Source organism: Thalassophryne amazonica, chromosome 13, assembly GCF_902500255.1.
Source record: "Thalassophryne amazonica chromosome 13, fThaAma1.1, whole genome shotgun sequence".
Classification (NCBI taxonomy): domain Eukaryota; kingdom Metazoa; phylum Chordata; class Actinopteri; order Batrachoidiformes; family Batrachoididae; genus Thalassophryne; species Thalassophryne amazonica.
Window position 1 is genome coordinate 37304522 of NC_047115.1, and position 11531 is coordinate 37316052.

The window sequence follows — 11531 nt, forward strand, 5'->3', positions numbered from 1 at the left end:
ATCTCAAGGATGATCAGTGGAAACTGGATGCACCTGAGCTCAATTTTGAGTTTCATGGCAAAGGCTGTGAATTACTGATGTACATGCAATTTCTTTAATAAATATGCAAAAATCTCAAAATAACTTTTTTCACATTGTCATTATGGGGTATTGTGTGTAAAACTTTGAGGAAAAAAAAATTAATTTAATCCATTTTTGAATAAGGCCCTAACATAAAAAATGTGGGAAAAGTGCAGTATTGTGAGTGCTTTCCGGATACACTGTGCAAACCACTCAGGTCTGCCTGCGTGGTTACCATCAAGGTGGTTTTGTGGTGTAGTGGATGTAGTATTATCTGCTGCCAATGCAACTAGACCTTACCTTACCTATTACCAAACTTCACACTGTTGGCTTATCTTAAAATGAAAAAGGTACCATCAACTAAAATAAAATAGCATGTTTATGCGCTTATGTGCTTATTGGTGCTATGTGCCCCCCCTCGACAGGTCGTCTTTAATCCAGGACATTCAGCACGGCAGCAGGGGATGTGAAAACACACAAGATGGTATGTAGAAAAGTCATTCACTGGTCGGTGAAGATATTAACAGAAACAATGTTGCCTTTAACACAGTGAGTAATGAAAGGCAGATTAAAAATAGATGATGCTAACAAGCACGATAAAGATATGTAGATGTCATCAGATGACATGAAGGTGTCTTTGAAAGTTGATTATGCAAACTGGATTGGAAAAATCATTTGCTCTCTTCTTTAATCACATTTTTGTTTCCTCTGGAGAGGAATCTGTTTGATATTCAGGGCAGCTTTGTGGTTTCAGATGGAGATAATGTAGGTTCTTCTGCCTCCAATGCTTTTCCTTACAAACTGATGATTGCTGGAATTAGAAGAAATTTAATTGGTTATTACGCATCAATAGTTTTTGACGGGCTTTGATTAATTTCTACATTTTGTACAGTTAACATTCAGATTGAGTTAGAGACCACATCGTGAGTTTTACTCTATACTTTAAGGTGTAATACATTTTACACAAAAATTTACTTAGCGTTTAAATCTAGTTATTATGCAGTACTTTTATTTCTGTGGTATATAAAACAATTACAGCAAATTTTTTGGCTGCTATTTATTTTTGAAGGGTTTCTGTGTCAAATATGAGTTCAAGCTGAGATTTTTCAGACAACATGAAGGAGGAAGTGCACGCAAGGTTCAAAGTTCATGCTGCATTTGATGGACGCTGGCAGTGTAGTTTCAATAAAGTTAAGATAACATGTTAATCTCCCAATGGACACATGTTGGCAACCACAAATGCTCCATCTGTCATTAAATTACTGACAACTGACATGGCAGACCTGTCAGTGTCGTCTTTACCTGTGTCTATCAGCAAAACGTTTGTGTGAAATATGTGAAGATTGTATCCACAGTACCTCATATTAGCATTGTTTGTTTCTTTCTGTTTTACTTCAGTTTTTTTTACGTCAGTTCACCCTAAGGACAGGATCCCTAGTTACAAACAGAGCAATGTAGTGTATTCTATCAGATGTCAGGCAAACAAAGACACTAACCACACGTTTGAGGACAAGGAAGTAAAAACCTCAGTCTGCAGTTCATCTTCACCTTAAAGACACTAACCACATGTTTGAGGACAAGGAAGTTAAAATCTTAGCCAGAGAAAGAAAATGGTTTGAGAGAGGAGTGAAGAAGGCATTTTATGTGAAACAGTTGAAACCCAGCCTTAACTGGGGAGGGGGTCTGAGACACGCTTTGTCCCCTGTTTACAATGGGGTACTCAGGTCAAAGCAGTTTCAGTCTTTTGTTCATGGTAATGAGTCAATCACATCATCAGGAGAGTCATCAGGGGAGCCGTCAGGAGAGGCGTCCGTCCCATCATTAGGAGGGACAGCTACCCTGTCATTAGGAGGGTGCTAACTAGAGCACAATAGGTGCTAATTAGAGCTGTTGTTTAGTCACTAGCCTCTAGCAGTCTGCCTCTTGGTAGGAGGGGTCTGGTTAGGTTTAAAACTCCAGCTTTTGTGGCTTCTGTTTATTCTTCTCTACAAGAGTCAAGATAGAAGTCAGACTACCAGAGCAAGAATTTTAGCTGACGAAGCTTCTGCGATTTGAAACGAAACGTCCTCGCGTCAAGCAACCTAGTCCAGTCGAAGATTCAAGCTTCTCTACTAAAGTTTGTTAAGACACTTTCAGTCACAATTGAAGGTGTATCTCTTTTGTTCAGTTCCATGAAACTAATACTAGCATATGTAGCATGCCAGTGCACTTAGACTGTCCCAATTTACTGATGAATGTGACCTTCTTTGCCCCAAAAACGAAGGAAACACCTGTCGTATCCTTCACGGTCCACACAATCCCAAGAGTCGTCGAGGGTTTTTTTTTTCCTCCAAGACAAAATGGTTGGTAAATTTAAAAAAGACAAAGAAACAATATGACAGTTTTATGTGTACAACTATAAATAAGTAATATTTATAAGTAAAGTATAAATACATAGTGAAAAAAGATTTTAAAAAACGAAGGGTTACTCCCACTTTGCTAGCTTGTTGCATGCAACTTTCAAGTTTGCTTGGCGACAGGGGATAGGACCGGGATAACTAATGATGCAGTTGCAAAATCCTCCTCCGGCTGGACTGTCTCAGAATGGTTGGTTCAGGCTCCGCTGTCTTGGAAGGCCAAATCTTTGTAGAACATACCCTTTGAAGGATGCTGCCCCTGGACTGAGGGACAGTCTTTGACTCTCAAACAGGATGTGTCATGGTTTCTTGTTTACTATTTTTACCCATGTGGGTCAAAATTCTAAATTCCTTGCAGAAAAGGTGAATTTTTATCATATTGGTGATGTAACATTATGACTGCTTTATCTAAATAATAAGGAACAAACAGAATGGTGACATATAAAATTATTTATATAACTTAAAAAATTCAGAGGTGTTACACCTTTAAGGTGACATTAGACTTCCCTTGCTGTGTGTTAATGTGTTTGCGCTTGCTGTGGTTTCAGACATTCCAGATCGGAGTCGTTCAGTGCGGGTGGGTGACGACGTGCTGCTGCAGTGCGAGCTCAGCTCCAACCTGGCAACGCCGCTGTGGACTCTGGACGGCGGAGAGCTGCAGGGCTACGGCCTCCACTCTGGCTTCAGAACGGGTACTGACGGCTTGTTAATCATTGAGGCCCGTGAGGACCAGAGCGGACGGTACACTTGCTATGCCGTTGAAAACAACATCAGAGTTGGCGTTATTGCCTACAATGTCACCGTGCACCAGGATCTGCCCGCTCCACGGCTTGTTGAGACATCTGATAAGGTTTACAGTCCATCTGACACTTTGCCGGCAACCAATGAGCCTCCCACCTCCAAGAGGCCGCTGCCTCCTCCCCTGGCTTCTCTGCTCCCTCATTCAGAGCTGCTTTCCCCCAAGGACATGGAGGCCATATACCTGTCCCTCATCACCATCCTCGGAGGTCTGTGTGTGGTCCTCACCGTGGTCCTCCTTTATGTTGGCTTCTGCTTGCGTGTGGGCCACAGAGGGAAGTACTCCTTACGTGCCGCTGCTGCTGCAGCATACCCAAGCAGCAAAGGCAACAAACACAGAAAACAGAAACGTAATTCCTCCACCATGGAGCTAAAGACTATCTCAAGTCACTGTAATGGAAACGGCATCTGTAATGGCATTTCGAAGCAGCGTAACGGCAACATCCAGGATGGAGGTTTCCTGCAGATTGTTCCTGGGGAGGGTCAGACGTCATCCAATAAGGAGCCGCCTCCCCCGGCCCCTCCTCTTCCATCTACTCCCCAGCTTGCCTCTGGAGAATGTGACTTCCCCAACGGGCTGTCAGCGACTCTGCCCAGCGTCTTGAGGAGGATGAACGGCAACAGCTACGTGCTGCTGAGGCAGAGTGACTCTGTGAACGCTTCCCCACTCTGCTCCTCTTTTGCTGAGGAGCTCAACAAGATCTTAGAGAAGAGAAAACATACGCAGCTGCTGCCCAGGCCAGACGAGAGCTCCGTGTAGAGAGATGTGCAAAGTAGCTCCCCCTGTGGTGGGAGGACTGCAGTGTTTTTACCTGGTGCTGAACTGCCTGTTTTCAGACTTATTGTTTATGGCAGAGTCTTCATTTATGACCTCAAGAAGAGATTGTTTTTAATTCCATGTTTGGTCAAAGCATAACATCAACCCTAATTTATGAACGCATACAAGTGAAAATGAGAAATCACATCGATGAAGCTGAATCTTCGTAATCTACCTCACTTCAGGTTTTTGTTTGAGCACAGGCTTACGGCTCAGATTTGTGCTCCAGGAAGAGCCCCAAACTACAAAGGACTTTGGAAGCCTTTCAGACTGCAAAGACAGGAGGAGGCTCACGGGAGTGCAAGTACATGTGTAGACTGCAGGTCTGAGGCAGCAACATTTGGCTTGTTTCAAAGCGGAGGACAACTCGCCAAAGTTTGTTTGCACATTAAGTGCACAGATGGCCTTTGCATTTTTAAAACGTGCCATTCAGACATGATAAATATTGATGGAAACGGTAATACCAGTCATACTCATTGCAGCACATACAACCAACACTAGGAAATGGTGAATTAATCATTATTAACAGAGGAAGCAACCATAATTCAAAGTAGAGTAATCAATCACATTTAATTTCAAGTTAATAGGTAATGATGTAATGTTAAAAAAGATGTATTTGGTGGAAGTATTGCCTTCACTTGCCTTTTTTGGCCGCCTGAAGGGCTGTTGAGCAAATGCACACTGTCTGGCACACCATACCTAGGATGCTAGGATCCCCCCTGCTAGGTGTGATGCCAGGGTCCATGGGTTGGACCATATACCAGCTTGTGTTCTCCTTTCCTTGCTATCACATCATAGCATAATGGGCGTGGTCACCCTAGCACAGGGTAACAGTTTACCGACCAGCCATGCAGGGAGGGAGGTGAGAACAGTTCCACAAGGTTAAGGGGCTGAGACCAAGGGATCCTTAGTTTGATTCCCTGTTGGGGAAATCACTGAGGTCCTTTGAACAAGGTCTTTAATACCTAAGATCCTACAGGTATGCAATTAGGCACCTTGCACGGCAACTCACAGAAATCGATGAGCAAGTGCATGTGTATGAAAACGGGACTGTGAGGCATTGCTGTAAAGCCTTTTGAGCATCTACAGCAGATGGAAAAGTGTTAGAGAAATGCAGTCCAGTTTGGACCGCTGATGTCAATCTTGGTCATGAGCTCATGCCAACCCATGATACCTGTTGTACTGAGCCAGTTGTTTGATCCTGAGGCAAAGAAGGAATTGGAATGTAGAAAAATAACAACAGCCAGGTCCCTGAGGCCTGTAGATGAATGCTACAGCTTGGTGTCCTGGAAAGAGCATAACTAAATAAAAAAAATAAAAAAAATTGCAGTACATGCACTTACAACCTTGGCAGTGTAGCCCCAACCATAGTTGCTTGTGCAGTTTCTAGTAACAGTAGTATAATATCATAAGATTTTTTTTTTTTTATTATTATGTATGTTATGTTGACATTGATCAGAAATTTCTTGGCTTTAGAAAGCCTGGGTATGTACATGTAGTGAGTGGATAGATATAGGTAGGCAGGTAGATGGTCTGGTAGGTAGGTGGTATGGATGATGGAAATTATGATCACGTGTGGTTGAAGTTACATAAAGCTTGAAATTACCTTTTTGTCAGTTTCTGTAAGTTCCAAACTCTAGGTCTGGTTACCACATTAAATAAATGACCAGAATTGTTAGTTGCTTTATTTAAATGCAAGGTTAAAGTGGCTAACAAAAAGTTGTTAATAATCACCAGTGATTACTTAATCTGCCACACAACAGAGGAGGGTGATTATAATTCAGTTTTTGTGTGTTTTTTTTGCCATTCACATCTTTTTGACATCATGAGTAGTGACATGTAGCACATGCTCAAAGCCCTTTACAGTAATGCCTTACATTTACTTCCACAGCAGAGCCCAGTACCCATTTTCATCTGGGTGGATTGAGACAATGCAGGTTAAGTGTTTTGTCCAAGGACACAGACAGGCAGTATGAGTGGGGTATGAACCCATCTCTTCATATTGGTAGGGCAGCACCTTATTCACTGAGCAACCTGGTCTGCTGCATAAGAGGAAAACTTAACATCTTGTACATCATCAACCTTATCATTTAAAGAAATATATTATTTTAGTTCACCAAAACCAGTGTTTGCCTGACCAGATGACCATCTCACTATAAAATATCATCTTAAACAGTGCTGTGTCTGCAACAGACAGACGCACAGGGATCATATAACTTTCACCCTCCATGAGCGTATTCATCAATAGGTAATGATAATTTTATTTAACTCTAAGGTTCAGAGTAATGTTAATCATTAATTCACCATTTAACCAGGGAATAACACAGTATTAATGTTTTTTAATGCACTTTAAGGAACAATTTTACTAAAAGCAGTGATTTTTAGGACACTGTCTAGGAATTTGACTCTACTACAAGTGAAGAACCAACAAGCCTGATGTAAAGAACTTTCTGATTGGACGCTGCAGCAGCAAGGACCAGAGGACCACAGCTGTTTCTGTTGGATCTGTTTGACAGAAGCTCATAAGAAGAAAAACATTGACCGAGTGTGAATCCGAAACACAGTGCACCCCCCCGCATGTGCGCATTAAAAGGGATTACTCAATCTGTGGAACAGAACGCATCCAAGGTAAATTGTTTTTATGTTACACAAACACATCTCCTTCACGTGGCACTTTGCCAAACAGGCACTGTATTGGAACAGAAAGTTTGAATTCAGGTTCTATGTGCTGACCCTTTACAGCGTATTATTAGTGTTAATAGGTTTGACTCTTGTGTTCCAACACCTTGTTTTGTCTCTAATATACTCATCAAAAAATTTCTACAACATTTTTGTTTTCGTTCCCATTTTTTCATGTATTCAAGTAAAAGATCTCAGATTTCTTCCGTGATACAAAAGGCTGTGGTGTGACATTTCAAGGTGCTGATTAAACATGATTATTACACAGGTATGCCTTGGACTGGTCAAGGAAAAAGTGATTTGGTTTTCAGAACAAAATATTTAAAAGTAAAGCTCACAGGCGCAAGATGACATTTTTGGCTCAATGCTCACATAGATGATATTTAGAATGGTTATACAGAAGAATGGGTTAAAGCTACACCTATGGTTACATCCTTTTATTTTCTTTACCAGCTTACTCCAATTTAGGGTCACATGGGGGGTGGGGGAGTGGGGTTCCATGGTGTTGTGGATGCGGCGAAGCGTAGCACCAGCGCATACTCCCAGACTTGACTTCATGTCAGACATGTAAGACCTGGCTGCTCTGGAGGGAACATTCTTGTTAGTAAAATGTAACAAATTGTTTTTTTTTTTTACATTTTTTACAATTGTTATTGTTCTGAAAGGTGATAACCATTTAATTTTTGGTGGATTTCCTTCCCTTTTACAAACTGGTTCAGCTAGTCATCACGAGCCTAATTGCTCTCCTAAAAGCTGATGCAAGTCTCTTTGCTTTGGGTCACGATCTTAGGCAGCCTCCAGGTCCTGGAGTGTCGGCAGAGAAAAACAAACACAAAAAAAAATTTGCCTTCCATGAGCCTAATCCTAATTTGGATAATTAAATAATTGCTTGTGGTGCATAAGCATCTAAAGTGCACATTATCTGTTATCGCCCTGCAGACTGCAAGGCCGCACTCCGTGACATCAGCATTCGTACAGCTGTGCTAGTCTTGTGCGTTAACTGGTGCACTGTTTATGGCCATTTTTTTTTACCTCTTTCTTCTATGGGCAACCGTGAAATATCAGACAAAAGATAAATGAATCACAAAGATGGTGAAAAATCTTGAATTAGCCTGTCAGTTCCCCATGTAATATTCTGTTTGCGTGAGGTTGGTCACCTCGCCCGTCTCATTTGCAGTCATCCCTGATGTTGCCCTTTAATGCAGCCGAGCTGGTAATTGATTTGTTCTTGTTTGCATATTTTTAATGTTTCTGTTGTCAGATAGCAGAAGGGGCAGACTGAATTGAATATAGAATATGTTAATAGCTCCGCTCATAATTGTGTTGCGTTAACCAGCAGTAATTCTCTCTGCCGCTGAATCCACGTAAATCATATGGTTATGACTTTGTCTGACTAAAATGTACATAAAGACACGTTTGCAATGAGAACAGCTGTCCTGTACCATCAGTCGTATTGATCTTTGAAATATGTGATCACGCCAAAGGCAACAGCCCATCTTCATCTTGCTTAAATATAGAAATAACCTGTATCAATTTGTTCTTGTTTACCTACTTTTGTAGTTTTGTTGGTTGAAAAGTGGATAAATAGGAAATATCATTTTGCTAACACATCATTAATTCTTTTGGCGAAGCAGGCAAAGAGAAGCTCCATGAGAACATAGTAGCACTCTGTCAAATCACAGTTTTATGATGTGAAATTTCTTTGAATTTTTACGTGGATACAAGTATTAATAGCAGCAGCTGTGCTGTGTGATCAGCTGTGTTAAAATGTGATTCTATTTGAAAGTATTTTTCTCACCTTTACTGCTTCACATTGTCATTTTCACAAAGCTCCATTACGCCCTCATTCTAATTTATACAGCTCACAATATAAGATGAGTTAAATCTGTCGAATGTTTGCAGAAATGACCTTCTTGTAGGTGGAATGCAAACAGACTGCGACATTCAGATGCATCTTTACATGATTGGGTCGAGACTTGTGTACGTTGTGCTTTTATGTACATAGATGCACATTAGTGCACCATTTCTATGATGCATCTGAACCGAAAACAAAAATGATCACCATCATGCAAGTAAGAACTAATACAGAAATAAAAAAAACTTTAATATCTGAACTGCAAAAAAAAAAAATTGTTTTGTGTTGGGGTTTTTTTTTTTGGGGGGGGGGGGGGGGGAGTGCAGCAGCTATTGTTGCCAGAATAATTCTGTAAAAAATACCTTTACCTAAATACCTTTACAGAAAATGCTGTAAATTTTACAGTATAAAACTGTATTGTAAACAAATTAATAAAAAGAGAATGGGGTTAATGCAGCCTTCAATTGGGGATATTCTGTTTGAGAAGCAAGCACACTCACTGCTTCACTGCTTGCACCACAGTCCTCTCACATGGTGCATATTAGTTACAGTGCAGTAAACAAAGAGTATAAATTTTCACTTGAGCCACAGTCTGTGAACCAACAGTCAGAGAAGACATTCTGCAATACTGAGAAGGGATTTTCACACACAGGAGTGACTGCAAAAACTATTGATCCAATGCTCATAGCCGTCACTACACTTGGCATCACTTTCAGGGTTTTGTGGTACTTTGACAGGAGATTTTTCAGTTGTTTTGTCTCTTTTGCTTGCTGCTTCCACTAGCGTACTTTGTGCATGGAAGTTAATTTCCTCGCCAGAAAACCTCTCACTTCTTTGTTCGCCCCTGAATAGAAATGCTCCAGATACTGACACAGTTGAGTCTTAAAGGGATGACAGACAATCTGATTGGTTTATTTCATGTTATGCCATAAAACATTCCCATGACAAATTAGGCAGCTAAATCCAACCAGTTTGTAACCTTTTCCCTAGTTTGCGATCAGATTTTGCACCGTGCAAATCACAAAACGAGTTGAACATGCCCTAAATACTATGTCCCTAATAGACTGTCAGCACAGAGTCTGACTTTGAGATTTCACACATGCAGCATTTATTTTATAACCATAGTGATATTCTTGGATTCAGGGTTTGGTTTGTATTTCATGTCCAAGTGGAAATTTAAACACAAGGGCACTTAACTATGCACCATAGAGTTAATACAACAATAGTCAAGTGATTTGTTTGTTTCTGAAGATAATCCTTGATGTTTGACAAAAACTGATCATGTCCTTCTGTGGCTCACAAAGGAAGATGATTAAAGGGCAAAAAATATAAAAAAACAACAACTTTCCAGTCAGCGGTGCTGATCAAAGACAAGTGAGATGTTTCACGCATTAAAAATCGTCACTGAAGCCTTTTGAACTGGTTTCAGCACAAAACGACACACCAGTGGGGATTTTGTCAGGCTGCTTCTGTAAGCTTTCTCAAAGATGCTTGAAATCACTGTTGCGTTTTCAGCAGTCTTTGAAAAATCCAGGTGGCGTGTTGTGAGTGATTTCCCAATGCACTGCTGACACGCTTGCCTAAATATCTCTCTCCGTTTCTCTCCCTTTTCTGCAGGTCTGAGTCAAGAGAACTTTCAGTCTCTCTTAATTTTACTCACTCAAGACTGGGGGAGAGTGAGTCTGGATAAATTCCACACCATGAGAGAATCTGCTTTGCTACAACTGGAATTCTATTTCCTCGCTGCAGCTGCATTTGTTCTTCACACAGCAGCTCTTTGTTTGCTGACAGCGTCCTTTCCTTTGTTTGAGGTGAACTTTTCAGAAAAGAAAGAAAGAAAAAAAAAAACTGCAGTGGATAATGACTTTTTTGGTCACACTTTCTGCATGAATTGTTTGGACACTTGTTTTTGTTCATCTTCAGTTAAGATCACTAATGCCAAGGTTGCCATATTTGGAAAAAATGCTTTGTGAGCCTTTTTGTATGCAACATTAGAACAGGAGATGATTTGAACAGGTATATTTATTTTGTAATTTTGTACACGGTTTTGAGAGGGTTGCTGTTATAAATGCCACTATGAAGTTGTCAGCGGTGTGTGGGGGGGGGGCACTGTATTTATGTAGAAATGCAGAGTAGCCAAAAGCATGCAGGGGCACTACCATTTCCACAGAACCTTAATATTTATAGCCCACTAATGGGCAGATAAGCACACCAATTTACCTGTCTTGAGCCTACTAATTAGGGATTATTCACCTGTTTTTTTCACTATAATAGCCACAATTGTCCGCAGAATAGCTTTAATCTCTTTATGCATGTTACGCCAAGCTTGTGTGCACACACCCAAGCAGATTTTTACTGCACTAACAATGAATAACAGGGTATCGGGTTCCTGCACATTTCAGTCTTGTTGAGTTGGAATACAAATAAAACTTTGTACTTCAGCTTTTTTATTATTCTCTTCATCCTTTCTTCTCTGTAGTTTGAGTTTTGCCTTGACAACACCTCCCAAAACAGCAGAGACATATCTAAGAGCAGGGAGAGTAAATAGTCAAGCTCAATGAATATTAACATTCATGGAAAGGAAGCATGTGCAATGTTCTGGAAGCAGGCCTGAGTTCCTGGTGCCTGTTATACTGAGTGGCACAGAGCGGTACGGAAAATGTTGCCCACGACTGGCCTGGATCCAGCCGTCTCAGGACAATGAGTTTACACTCTGAGTGGTGTTCTGTGGAGAATTTAAAGAGGAAACATCCTCAGCTCCTTCTAATCTTTCAGAAATGCCACAAACAATATGATGTTTGCAGGTTTTTCCAACAGTCATATGATCCAAGCAGTCAGACAATAACTCAGTTGTTCAAAAGTGTTATTGACAAAACCTCCACAAATAGGTCAGCCGCGTCATCCGCGAGCACGAAGACAGTCCTGC

At 40.8% G+C, this 11531-nt stretch overlaps 1 protein-coding gene across 2 annotated transcripts in view; it reads left to right on the forward strand.

Moving 5' to 3' along the window:
- The window catches only part of LOC117522791 (semaphorin-4G-like), a 75974-nt gene extending 64928 nt beyond the window's left edge, over positions 1-11046 (forward strand). For both annotated transcript variants that reach the window (XM_034184181.1, XM_034184182.1), the window contains exons 14-16: positions 486-544; positions 3005-6699; positions 10223-11046. In XM_034184181.1, the coding sequence (XP_034040072.1) occupies positions 486-544; positions 3005-4014 (1069 nt within the window). In that variant the 3' untranslated portion in view covers positions 4015-6699; positions 10223-11046. The remainder of the gene's footprint in view (positions 1-485; positions 545-3004; positions 6700-10222) is intronic.
- The last annotated feature ends 485 nt before the right edge of the window (positions 11047-11531 follow it).